The 13,976-nt window shown below is 39.5% G+C and overlaps 1 protein-coding gene across 5 annotated transcripts in view; it reads left to right on the forward strand.

Moving 5' to 3' along the window:
• Positions 1–13,976, forward strand: part of PLEKHH2 (pleckstrin homology, MyTH4 and FERM domain containing H2) — a 106,472-nt gene that overhangs the window by 49,969 nt on the left and 42,527 nt on the right. For 4 of the 5 annotated variants that reach the window (XR_014149258.1, XM_081833482.1, XM_031017607.2 and 1 more), the window contains exons 12-16: positions 2,203–2,339; positions 2,447–2,557; positions 2,724–2,810; positions 4,400–4,558; positions 13,292–13,372. Coding sequence is in view for 4 of the 5 variants with exons in the window: in XM_081833482.1 (XP_081689608.1) it covers positions 2,203–2,339; positions 2,447–2,557; positions 2,724–2,810; positions 4,400–4,558; positions 13,292–13,372 (575 nt within the window). In the remaining variant the exon portion in view is untranslated. The remainder of the gene's footprint in view (positions 1–2,202; positions 2,340–2,446; positions 2,558–2,723; positions 2,811–4,399; positions 4,559–13,291; positions 13,373–13,976) is intronic. The other variant, XM_031017602.2, reaches the window with a different exon arrangement.

The raw sequence follows: 13,976 nt of genomic DNA on the forward strand, positions 1-13,976 counted from the left end.
CCTTCGGCTCAGGTCATGATCCTGGAGTCCCTGGATCGAGTCCCGCATCGGGCTCCCTGCTCGGCAGGGAGTCTGCTTCTCCCTCTCCCGCTCCCCCCTCTTGTGCTCTTTCTCTCTCTCACTCTCTGTCTCAAATAAATAAATAAAATCTTTAAAAAAAAAAAAAAAAAAAAGAATGGAAACCAACAAAAGCTTTATTTTGGGCATGTCTATGAGTTTTAGTAGATTGTGAAGAAATTTTTGCCATAGGTAGAGGTGACAGAGAGACATAATCACACTAAATGGCACCTGTATTTTATGAAAGCCTTTAATGCAGTGTGCTCTGTTGGTTTTCAAACCATGTTCCATGGAACCCCTAGGTAATCCTCAACCCCTCAACTTCAGCTGGAACTGTTCAACTTTCATAGACTTAGTATTTTGGGCTTCCACCAGCCTCTTTACTCCTACCTTGGCCCCCAACAGCCAGGATTGGGTTACATTACACTTTTGCTCAAAACACTGCAGACTCATAATGGTTATGAGGTGTTACGTGACTCTTATGTCTTTGATCTCATCTCCTTTCTCCTTCCTTGCTCAGCTCTGGCTACACTGACCCTCTTGCTCTTCCTAGAACATGCCAGGCATGCTTTGATTTCAGGACCTTCACACTAATTGTTTCCTCTACCTGGTATTCTTCCCCCCACATGTCTATCAGGTTAACTCTGGCACATACTATAGTGCTTTGCTCAAACACTGCCTTCTCGGTGAGATCCACCCTGAGCACACCATTCAAATTGCAATTCCTTGCTCTTCTCCAACTACTAGCTCTTTTAATTCCCTCTAGTCTGCTCTACGTTATATTTTTTCCTAGCACTTACTGCCTATTTTTGTCTGTCTCCACTGACTAATATATGTTCTATGAAGGCCGAGATTTTTCTGTTGTGTTGTCTGCTCTATCCCTAGCACCCAGGGGAGTGCCCAGCACACTGGCCCTGGGGCTGGGCGCCTGAGATTTGCACTCCACCATTGCTCCTGCCTAGCTATTTGACTTTGGACAAATATTTTAATTTAATCACTGGACCTTAGTCTCCTTAGAGAATGAAGGCATTAATCAAGATGATCTCTGAGGTCCCTTATAAATCTAAATTCTGTTATTCTATGAAAAATAAAGGTATTATTATTGTCGTGACTTTTACTTGCGTTAGTCAAATAAATAAGAATAATGATATAGTGACATTGTCCTGACAAGTCCCTTAAATGTTAATAAACACTTTTAAAAATTGCCAGATACTGCAATGAATAATAATGTAAGTCCTTGATTTTATTATATTGAAAATCTCCAATTGTAGGGACCCTGCAAATGTGGCTTGCAACTTGTAAGTCATTTTCTAAAAAAAAAGGCAAGTGAATTATCATGAAAATGTTCCCTTGAATTTTACTTTGTAGCTGCTGGCAAATGAAATAGTCTGTTTATATCTTTAAGTCTTATTGCTTCTCTTTTACAAAAAGATTTTTAAAATTTATAAACTGGTATATTCAACTTATATGAAAAATACTACTGAAATTATGAAGTTCTTTTTGATGTGGATTACTTTAAAAGTGATTACAAAAACCAAGTGGTTTAAAATGTCATTGTAGGGGTGCCTGGGTGGTTCAGCCAGTTAAACATCTGCCTTCGGCTTGGGTCATGATCCCAGGGTCCTGGGATCGAGCGCTGCATCAGGCTCCCTGCTCGGTGGGGAGCCTACTTCTCCCGGGCCCCCTGCTTGTGCTCTCTCTCTCTCTGTCAAAATAAATAAATAAAATCTTAAAAAAAATTGTGATTGTACAAATTTTGATAAATTAAAATCAAACATTTGTTTGCCTATACATATATATATCAATATGTAAATACACGTTTTTAATCCTTAATAAAAAATATATTAGTATCCTTGCATATATTTTATGTATATATATTGCACAGTTTATGTAAAATTTGCTGTGCTTGTAATCATACCAACATATTTATATTCCTGTGACTTCCTTGGAGGTTTGCTGATAATGCATACCTTTTAGTTCTGTTTTCTGCTTTAAAAGTTCTTTCTGGCGAAAGGTATGAGAATAAATCTAGTCTAGGAAGGCTTATGATTTTGGAATAGCTGTATTCCTTAGGAGAACTCACAGCTGGCATTTGGACCACCTGATTATTAAATATTGACTTAATTTATTTCTTTATTCGTCTAGGTGTGTCTCTCTCTTCAGTGGCATCTGAAAGTGATTATGCCATCCCCCCAGATGCTTACTCCACAGACACAGAGTACTCACAGCCAGAACAGAAGCTCCCTAAAACTTGCTCGTCATCCAGTGATAACGGGAAAAATGTAAACACTGAATCAGGTTTAAAAAAAAAAAAAGAAAATATTAATGAACCTTGTTAGTTTGAGCCTTCAAAAGGAAACTTAAATTTTTAAAATTTCTTTTTAATTAGGAACCACTGGAAAAATCTGGCTATTTATTAAAAATGAGTGGTAAAGTCAAGACTTGGAAGAGGAGGTGGTTTGTTCTTAAAGGTGGTGAATTACTTTACTATAAATCTCCGGTAAGTGGGAAGCACTTGCTGTTTACAGCTGAATTCCTCAAACTATAAATCAAACTTCTGATTGATTTTCTTCCCTGTAATGCATTTAATTATACAAAGCATTTCTTACTATTACTGTTACAGGTAATCAATCACTTTACCTTTCGGTTTTCTTCCTTTCCTACAGAGTGATGTAATTAGAAAACCCCAGGGCCATATTGAACTTAGTGCATCCTGTGGTATTTTAAGAGGAGATAACAAACAAACAGTTCAGGTACTTTATATTAACTTTTTTTTTTTCTTACTTTTTTGTATCATGCAAAACCCAATTCTTAATTATCCAAGCTAACAGAGAGGAGATTGGATGATTCAGTGTTTCTTTATTCATTTTGTGTTAAGTGTGATGCCTCAAAAACGTGTGAAACCCCAGGCCTTCTCAGTTAAAAATACAACATAAGCTAGGTTTGTGTTGAGTAACTGTCCACAGCACTTCCTTTGCCCTTTATCCCATACACTCATCTTTCCCTATACTTGATCTCCCAGCTATTCTCAGCTCTCCAACTGTCTAGCTATTTTAGGGAAGGCTTATTTGAGAAATGAATTCCCAATATTATTAGTTTGATGTACTACTAAATTCAGGAGAGCTTGCATTTTGATATAGAACCAGAAAATGGCATTTCTTCTATGAACTTCAGCTGCTATAGCATCTAAGTGGGAAAAATTTTGGTGAGGAGAAGGCTGTCCTACTTCACACCAAGTCATACCCTAGACATAGCTGCTGGCCATTAACCCACACAATAAGGCCAGTCTTGCTAGAAGCCTACTAAATAAAACACTCTTGAGATAGTTTGGTAAATGTGATTTAAATTCAGATACTTTATTTCTGAAATGCCTTCAATAATTATTTTTTTCATATCTTGCTCCTTTGGGGAGAGGAATAAGGCTCATTATCAGTGTTTTCTGGAGATAATACTGAGAATTGCCCAAAAATGTAGAAGGGAGAATGAGGGAAAGTTTTGTCTTGAAGCATGGCCAGTAAGAATCATCTATAAGTGGGGCCCCTGAGTGGTACAGTCAGTTAAGCGGCCAACTCTTGGTTTCGGCTCAGGTCATGATCTCAGGGTCCTGGGATTGAGCCCCATGTCGGGCTCCGAGCTCAGCGTGGAGTCAGCTTGAGATTCTCTTCTCCCTCTGCCCCTCTCCCTCCATGTACTCTCTCTCTCTCCCTTTCTCTCTCTCCCTCTCTCTTTCTCTAAAATAAATAAATAAAATCTTAAAAAAAAGAATGATCTACAAGCTTCTGAAATATTTGGAAATTTTGAAATGTGGTTAATTTAAGACTAAATTGTGGGTTCATAATATCTGATCACAGGTTGTAAGAATTTCTCCTCTTCTAAGTAAGGTCTTCTTATTTTATTTATAATTGATCTCTTCATTTCTATAACAAATAACTCCTCTTTATTTGCTAAAAATATATTATTTTTATTTTTATTATATTTTTATATATTTTCATTATATTATATCACTTCAATAGCCAGGAGCCTGTAGCACATTTAAGGGAGAAAAAGAAAAGGTAATGAGTAACCAAGATAAAAAATCATGACTCAAAAGCATAATACTCTGAAATTTCAAAGTAAACTAAAGTGAAAAAATTATTTCAACACCAAGTTAACTCTTGTAATTCTCACAAAGTGGTTAAACTACTCTAAATTATTTATGGAGTCATTTTTTACCACCTAGGATTCAAGGTATGGCATGTTTGTTTCTACGTTAATTAATGATGTTTTTAGGATAGACAGGGAAAAATTAATAATCCTAAATCTTCAGAGTTTCCTTTCCTATCTCTTTCTCATCCCATTCTAGTTGACCACTGAAAAACACACGTACTATCTGACTGCAGATTCTCCCAATATATTGGAAGAATGGATTAAAGTGTTACAGAATGTTCTCCGAGTACAAGCTGCCAACCCGCTTTTCCTGCAGCCTGAGGGCAAACCAACGGTGAAGGGATTGCTCACCAAGGTAGGACCTTTACGTGCATAGAAGTGTCCTAGGCAACTGGGGAGTTAGCCCCACTGACCATAAGTGGGTGTCAGAAAATATGTGTATTGAATATTTAAATTATCTTGGATAGGAAGGGTATTTTACTTAGGATACCAAATGTTCTTACCATCAAAAATTCCCTAACCAGAATTTTTAAAAGATAGTTGAAAAGCTTAGGAAAGTTGTTTAAAACATGTGAAAAACAAGCTTTTCCTAATCAGTAAGTAAAGGATAAATATCAATGGGGGAAAAGAACGAAGGACACAATGGGAAAGAAGTAGAGTTGGTAGACATAAAATATACAAATGATATTTTTAAAAATCTGCTCAAGGGGTGCCTGGGTGGCTCAGTTGGTTTGGTGTCCAACTCCTGATTTCAGCTCAGGTCTTGATCTCAGGGTCCTGAGACTTCAGGGTCCTGAGACTTCAAGTCCCATGTTGGGCTCCACGATGGGCATGGGGACTACTTAAAAAAAATAATCTGGTCAAAGGGAGGATACTTTTTAAAATTATGAAATACAGTATTGACACAAATTAAGAAATCTGCTAGTGAGCATATTACTTTAGAGGCAATTTGGAAAAAGAAAAGAAGATGGCAATTTGGCAGTATCTTGATCAAAGTGTTAGTTCAGTGAATGTTTTCGAATGAAGAAATGAATGAATATTAAATGTTTAAAAACATTTATACAGACCTTTTCATCCAGCAATCTCAGTCCAAGAAATTTATACTTGGGAAATGGTCTTAGTTTGCAAAAGATTTAAGTGTAAGAATGTCCATCACAGCGGGGCGCCTGGGTGGCTCAGCCGTTGGGCGTCTGCCTTCGGCTCAGGTCGTGGTCCCGGGTCCTGGGATCGAGCCCCCCATCGGGCTCCCTGCTCCGCGGGAGGCCTGCTTCTCCCTCTCCCACTCCCCCTGCTTGTGTTCCCTCTCTCGCTGTGTCTCTCTCTGTCAAATAAATAAATAAAATCTTTAAAAAAAAAAAAAGAATGTCCATCACAGCACGGTTTGTTTTTTTTCCTATTTTTAAAAAATGAGGTATAATAACTAAAATGCAGATCATAGGACACCTGGGTAGCTCAGTTGGTTAAGCATCTGACTTTTGATCTCAGCTCGTGTCTTGATCTCAGGGTCGTGAGTTCAAGCCCCACGTTGGGCTCCACACTGGGCATGGAGTCTACTTAAAAAAAATAGATAAAGAAAATGCATATCTTAAGTATAGAGTTCGGTGAGTTTTGACAAATATTTACTATCACTCTATCACAATATAGAACATTTCACTTGCCCCAGAAAGATTCTTGCCTGGCACAGTTTATAATGAAGAAAAATTGGCATCAACTTAAATATAAAGTAGAGGATAGTTTAAACAAGTATGTATAATCAGATAATGCTTTACTATGCAGCCATTTAAATATTGTAAAAGAATACTTAGTGCTCTAGAAATATGATGCATTGTTAGTTGATAGAATAGACAGCAGTATTATATTATTAGCCCATTTTGTTATATATATAGAGAGAAAAATGTCTGAAAATGAAATATACCAAGATATATTGTAACTCTGATTTTATTCTTGCTTAATTCTGTTTTCTCACTTTTTTAGAATGAGGAAGAATTAGTTTATGCTGAGATAAATATTATTTTTCAATTTAAAAAATCCTATTGGTCACTTTAAGAAAAATACAATAAAATATTTACACATAAAATATCACACACAAAAATAACCTCTAAATAATCACTCATCATTCATGTGCTTTGTTTATGTAAGAAGTTAAAAATTTAGATTTAGACAAGCTATGTCACCGTGTAATTTATACTTAGCATTAATGTGGGAACATAGATGGGTGCTACTCAATAATATTTACAGATTGACCAGCTACACCAAAAGTAAGAGAAAAAACTCACCAATACATTCAACAAAGAATTGTGCTATGTTTTTTCCAAAATGTTACATTACCATGAAAATGTTTTTTCAGTTACCCGTGACTTAGAGACTCCCTGGTATTATGCAAATATATATTTTCCAGTGAACACAGTGCTACTTTAAATCATATTCTTACTATAATTCATAATAACTAGTTGTCCTCTGATTTCAAGGACCATGTGTATCAAACCCTTAGACTTTAATGTGATCCTGTGGCTAAGGGTTTGTTACTTCTCCCACAGTCTGTTTGTTTGGTTGTTTTTACTTTATCCACATGGCATTGTCAGTTCCTGCACATTACATTTCTGCTATTCTCTGCCTCCCATCTCACAATTGCATTTTAAATGAAGATAAGTAGATGTGATTATCAGATGACTAAACCATTTGGGTTTGTAGACAGGATGCTTATTAGGTTTCCTTCCTACCATTTTTCATGTCCACCCCCATATTTTCACCCTCAGAGCCTTATAAGAGAAAAACTTCCCTCAGTTATTCTGAGTGACTTGTTCTGAGCCCACATTCAGGCTACAATTTAAGATACTGTAGAACAGCACTTGAATACTTTGGAAGGGAGGAGATTTTTTCAGGTTGTCACATTGTTATTAAGTACAGAAATATGTAGGTAGATGTTAAGAACTTGACTAATTTGATTCTGGATAGTCACTCTCGCAACTTTTATTTTAATGCTTAGGAAGAACATTTTCTGTCTAAAAAGTCATTTATTTAAAAAACAAAAATTTATTGAGCAGTTACCACGAGCTGGGCAATGGGCTGAGGGACATCAAGATAAACAGGCCACTGCCCCATCCCTCAGAGAACCTCATCATATATTGGGAAAGAAAGGGAAATAGCATATTATAATGGTATGTACCAAGTGCAATTATGAGATGCATAGTAAGGTCACAGAGAAATCTAATTTAGGCTGTGGGATCAGGAACAACTTCTGGGAGAAGATTCATTTGTGCTGAGTCTTCAGGGAGGAGAAAGAATATTATACCAAATGGAAATGGGCAAGGAAGGTTTCCCAGGCTAGGAGACCGGGAGGACAAAGACAGAGTATCTCAAAGCAGTGCCATCTCCACTGAAAACAAGTCCTTTGGAGAAAAAGCTGGGAGGGTCCTGATCATGGAGGGCTTTTTTGTCTTGTTAAGGACTTTATGCTTCACCCTGAAGGTGGTGTGGAACCCTTCAGGTTGGTAAACTGGGGCAGGGGCATATTCATGTTGTTATCAGATCACTCTGTGGTGAGGAAGGTGGGTTTGTCGGAGGTAAGCTGGAGGTTCTAAGACCAGTTAGCAGAAGTGGTTCTTGTGAAGAGGATGAGACTCTGAACTGGTCGTAGGGAAAGAGAGGAGAGGGTGAATTTAAATAATGGTAGGATGTAAAATCTTTGGTTAGATTTTTTTAATTCAGGGTCAGGAATTGAGAAAGAGAAGATTGGCTGGGTGAAAGATAAGAGAGCTCAGGGTGGGGCCCCTGGGTGGCTCAGTCACTTAGATTAAGTGTCCGACTCTTGATCTCAGCTCAGGTCTTGATCTCCCGGTCATGCTTGAGCCCTGTGTTGGACTCCACACTGTGTGTGGAGCCTATTTAAAAATAAAAAATAAAATAAAATAAATGAAAAGAGAGCTCAGAGAGGAGGGGCAGTTTTAGGCTGATTCAAAGGCTATTTTGGACCATGCCAATTTTTAGAACTTTGAGGATACCTAAGTTAAGAATTTAGAAGTCCAGCAGTGAGTGGCAACACCAGGCTACATCAGAGGAGGGGGCCGGGTTGGAGAGAACGATTTGGGGAATCCTCAGCATGTATTTGGTGGTTGAATTTGTGACAGTGAGAGAAGTCACCCAGGGACATGTGTGTTGTGGCAGAGTAGGGGACTGCTGCTGGAACACCGGATTTTACAAAAGCTGAGAGCACATAAAGGAGATGTGTGAAGAGACCCTGGAAAGCAAGTCATGGGGGCCGGGGAGTGGAGTGTGTGACAGGAGGGAGTGGTCTGCAGTATCAGATGCTGTGGAGTGCTCACCAAGGAAGGTACATTGCAGTATGTTGAAAGATAAAGGGGAGATGAGTAAGTACGGTATTTGAGTTTGGAGGACTGATTGCACAGTCCAGCACATTAGAAGGAATGAACTTGAAGGGAACATGGTGTCAAGAGAAGCATTTTTAGGATAGCAAATGCATACCTTGAGTTTGCAAACTGAAGGGAAGAAGCCAGGAGAGAGGTGAAGAACAAAGCTCAGAAGTGGGTGGGTGGTGGGGCGCCTGGGTGGCTCAGTTGGTTAGGCGACTGCCTTCGGCTCAGTTCATGGTCCCGGGGTCCTGGGATCGGGCCCTGCATCGGGCTCCCTGCTCAGCCGGCGGCCTGCTTCTCCCTCTCCCACTCCCCCTACTTGTGTTCCCCCTCACGCTGTCTCTCTCTCTCTCTCTATTAAATAAATAAATAAAATCTTAAAAAAAAAAAAAAAAGAAGTGGGTGGGTGGGCATGGTAGGTGGGCATGGGGGAACAGCGTGGTGGAACAGCATGGTGGGTGGGCATGGGGGAAGGGCCAGGCTGGCAGAAAGGCGAGGAAGGATAAATATCTAAGTTTGTGGGGCGTTGAGTAAGATCCCATCTGATACCCTCAGTTTTCTTGACGAAGATTACTCCACAAGACAAAGTTATTTAGTGAGAACGAGGGAAAGGACTGAGAATAATCAGGGACATACGGAAATACTCAAGGGCAGACAGAAAAATGTTAAGGGCCCACCTGACTTTAGTGATTTGAGTTCATATTGGTTATTTTTCTCTCACATCTTCATATGCCCAGAAATAAGAGCAGAGAACTTACGTTGTAGTGATGTGGGAATAGTCATTTTTTTCTAACATTATTATGCAAATTTTCAAATATGCAGAGAAGTTGGAAGACTGTTTTACAGTGAACACCCATATTCCCACCACCTAGATTCTACAATTAACATTTTACTTGCTTTACACATATCTATGAAGATGATGATTTAAAATAAATGTTTTCTTATGGGCATTTTCAAACATGTGAAAGTAGAAGAAATAATAGAACGAACCCTTGGGCATCTGGATGGCTCAGTCGGTTAAGCGTCTGCCTTCAGCTTAGGTCATGATCTCGGGGCCCTGGGATTAAGCCCCGCATGGGGCTCCCTGCTCAGCGGAGAGTCTGCTTCTCCCTCTGCCCCTCTCCCCTGCTCGTGCTCTCTCTCTCTCTCAAATAAATAAGTGAAATCTTAAAAAAAAAAAAAAAAGAACGAATCCTCATATTTATCACCCAATTTTAAGTTATTAACTATGGCTAATGTTATGTCTGAAACCCCTCATTACCTTCCCTCCCTCTTCCCACACTCTCCACTGGATGACTTAAAAGCAAATGGAGACGAAATTTTCTTGAGTAGATATGTTAGAAGCAGAGGACATAACACAATCCCAGGCCTTGGAGCAAGAGTTGTTTTGTGACCAAACTCAGGGCCCGAAGTTGGTAGGGAAGGAAGAGAGGCCGGGAGAGAACTGATAAACTGGAATAAAATGGAAGAACCAGGGGACTTAAAGTTTGGAATGAGGTCAAAGAACAGGACTGGTGCCAGTAAGGAGAGAAGGAGGGGGAGAGGGTTAAGAGCAGAGAATAGAATGTCAATTTCAGAAGTAGGCACTTTCCAGTGAAGAAAAAAAATTGAGGGTGTGGTGGAGGGGATGGATGGCAAACATGGAAGGACATCAAAGGTCATTGGAAGGGAAAAGAGCAAGAAACTGAGTCCAGGAGGTAGAGAGGGAGTGAAGCAGAGGCTAGGGCAAGAGCATGGGCACAAGTTTTGGCTCTGCCACTTGCCCGTGCGTGACCTTGAATAGGCGACCTGCAGGCTCTGTGCCTTACCGTCCTCATCTGTGAAGTGGGGGTTAATCACAGTGCCAACATCACGGGGTGTTGGGAGGATGAAATGAATTATTTAAGCATATAAAGTGCTTTAGAACAGTGCCTGGCACATCATAAACACTCCCCAAATGCTAGCTATTATTCTCACAAGATTTTCACATAGATATGGAAGTCAGCAAGGCTGGGTGGCAGGATTTGTGGTGGGGAACGCTACAGGCATGAGAATTTAGGAGGGAGAGACGACCATGGGAGCTTGTATTTTGTGTGATGACAGAGGCTAATCATTAGGGTATGATACACCGTGTCTTTAAAGTTTCAGACAGAACCTTTGTTATGGATTCAAGGTAAAAAATGATTCTTTCAATTATTTCATTTGCCAAAGCCCTAGGATTTGAGGTTGTCTTTAAACTTTTGTGAGGATTCTTCTAGCATAATTTGCTTTATTATGGATTTTTCAGAATAAGTCAGAGTTTTAAGAAATCCTAATATAATCAGAGGTACACATAAAAACAGATTGTGCTTTTAAGAGAACTTTTACAGTGAATTGGCAAAGGTCTTTGTGAACTTGTAGTTCTTCAAAGGTACACATTGTTCTATTTTAAGGATAAATCATTTCAAAAGTATGCTCTCTACAGCCAGATGCATTATACTCCAGTTTTGATGAGAGGCCCTTCTGGATTTTGTTTAAAAGAAGAAGAAGAAGAAAGGAAGGAAGGAAGGAAAAAACCTGGGTGACAAACTATTTAAAACTTACAGGAAGAAAGAAAGAAAGGAGGGAGGGAGGGAAGGAAGGAAGGAAGGAAGGAAGGAAGGAAGGAAAAAACCTGGGTGACAAACTATTTAAAACTTACAGGAAGAAAGAAAGAAAGGAGGGAGGGAAGGAAGGAAGGAAGGAAGGAAAAAACCTGGGTGACAAACTATTTAAAACTTAGAGGATATTTGTCTGTAAATCTATGTTTCTAAATTTAATTAAACTAAAATATGTCTTGCCAAATGAAACATTTTTGTTTTTGTTCAAGCAGGATTCTAAATCCATCAAACTGTTAGATCGTGGTGTTTGCTTAAACCACAGCTTTGAAAGCCCAAAGGCTGGCTGTGTGTGTGGGTTTAAATGACATGTGTTTTATTTCTCCTTATTCATAGTGAGGAAGGAAGCATTTATTGAGTAACTACTATTTTCCTTTATTTACATGTTCTCCCTTGGTCATCACATCGGCCCAATAAGTTATACAATAATCCCACGTTATGGACAAAAAGGCTGAGAGGTTAAGTCAGTCACCTGAGGACCTCCACCTAGCATAAGGCGGAACTGGAATTTAAGCGTTGGTCCTCTTGACCTCAAAAACCAGGCCTTTTTCTACTGTACTGACTTGCCTCCAGTAAAATCTATTGTGGCAGTTACTTTTCTTCTTCTCAGTGTATTACTGTCAGAACAGGCCATTTCAATGTAAGTCATCCCAAGGGCCCTGGAAAACATGCATGCCTCCCACCTTCACCCCTCATGTCCCTTCCCCAATGACCTCTCCTCTCCCCTCACTGCTCAGTCTCAGACACACCATCTCCAGGCCTTAACTCTTACCCCCTTTGTCTGGAGTGTTCTTCCCTCAGATGACTGCATGGCTCATCCACCTCCTTCAGGGCCTGACTCAATGTCAGGGAGGCCTTCCTGAGCCCCTTCTTTTAAACTGTAAAACCCACCCCCTCCCCTCTCCCCAAGCACTTCCTTCTCTTCTGCATTAGTTTTCTCCTTACTGCTTATCACCATGGGCAAGCCTGACAACGCATGTCAGGCTTTAGTTTTACTGGCCAGTGTCTTGGTTTCTAGGAGGTGGACCTCTCCGGGTTGAAGCCCACTCTTTTGCGGGAGAGAATCTAGCCTCAAGGCTTGGCAGGGCTGCCAGGGAAGTAGGATTATAGGGCAAGTGCAACCAGGGCATGCCACATTCTCGGTCTGGAGCACTAGGGCTTATTGTAAATCTTACCCACTGGAGAGAATGGAGTTCTTGGTGTTTTTCTAGGCTTGACAGTGTGGCTGGGACTGTCTGGCAAAGATCTTCGATGCCTGTACCCGGGCAGGACTGGGGCAGGGAGGAACTCCCAGCAAGGATCCTCATAAAGCCACCAGATGATGAAAAACCTACAATATTCAGTAAAAGTTTTGATTAAATGTCTTCCACATGAAGCAGATATAAATGTAAACTTTTTGTGTTCTTAATGATGGTATAAAGCATACTGCTGGTTTCGTTGTCTTCCTCGCAAGGTTGTGAGCTCCTTGTGGAAGGAGCCTGTGTCTTATTCATATCCCTATTCCCAGACCCTAGAGCAATCTCTGACTATTCAAAGTCAGGAGCTAGATTCAAATTCTGTCCCACTCACTTAACATAGTTCTGACATATAGGCAGAATTCAGTATGTATTATAGAATTTAATATTATTTTATTATTTTGTATGAATCCTTCTGGAGGAGGTATCAAATGTTTTGAATGAGTGAATCTTTAACATTTGGGAGAGCACTAGAATTTTTTAGATTTTAATCTTCTCATTTCTAACATTATTAGGAGGTTAACCCAGAGAGCCACAAGGTTATTGAAAATCTGTGAAATACGGAAACTATGAAATACACTTACTTGTAAAATAGGCATCTTGTTTTATCCGTCTTTGAATTCTCAACCCTAGGCATAGTATACAGCAAACATTTTTTAAGTGTTAAATGGTGAACACCAAAGCCAGACATGCCCTGCTACTGCTGTAACAGGTCAATCTTAAACTGCATTTGGACAATCTAGTTGGAATATCACTTATACCTTGAGCAAACTGGATACATACAGAGTTTCAGGTAGAGTGTATATGCTATACTTCAAGGTGTCCGAGTTCTGAGCTACATTTGTAATTCTTTGAAATATGATTTCAGGTAAAGCATGGCTACTCCAAAAGAGTCTGGTGTACTCTTATAGGAAAAACATTATATTATTTTCGTAGTCAAGAAGATAAGGTATGTATATATTTTTAATAAGCTTATTAGAGAAATTTTTGTTGGTTGTGGCTTAAAGTGTTCTCTTTCACACTTCCACTGCTAGCTAAAACTTTAGAATTTTTGATAAGGTTGAAATCTTGCATAAAATTTATTACTGAGGTAATCACATACTTACAGGGTTCTTGATTCTTAATTAGAAGTCTTAGCAACTTTTAAGGAATGCATCTTGGTCTTAAAAGAGAAAAGTCTTCCCCACTCCCAACTGTCAATTTCTCATTTTTCCCAGGTTCTGACAGACTAGGTAAGGTTCAAGGAAGGGGACAGCAAGATAGGAAAGAAAAATCTGGGGAGGGACAAGAATCCAGGCCTGTCCCAGGCCATCAAATCCCTGGATACCACTTTATCTATCCAGTGATTCTATCCATCTTCTACCTATTTATATCCTTGTATTCATTTTTTAAATTTTATTATGTTATGTCAATCACCATACATTACATCATAAGTTTTTGATGTAGTGTTCCATGATTCATTGTTTGTGTATAACACCCAGTGCTCCATGCAGAACGTGCCCTCTTTAATACCCATCACCAGGCTAACCCATCTCCCCACCCCTCTCCCCTCT

The sequence above is a fragment of the Leptonychotes weddellii genome, chromosome 10 (genome assembly GCF_054177405.1).
Source record: "Leptonychotes weddellii isolate Sample4059 chromosome 10, ASM5417740v2, whole genome shotgun sequence".
Lineage (NCBI taxonomy): Eukaryota > Metazoa > Chordata > Mammalia > Carnivora > Phocidae > Leptonychotes > Leptonychotes weddellii.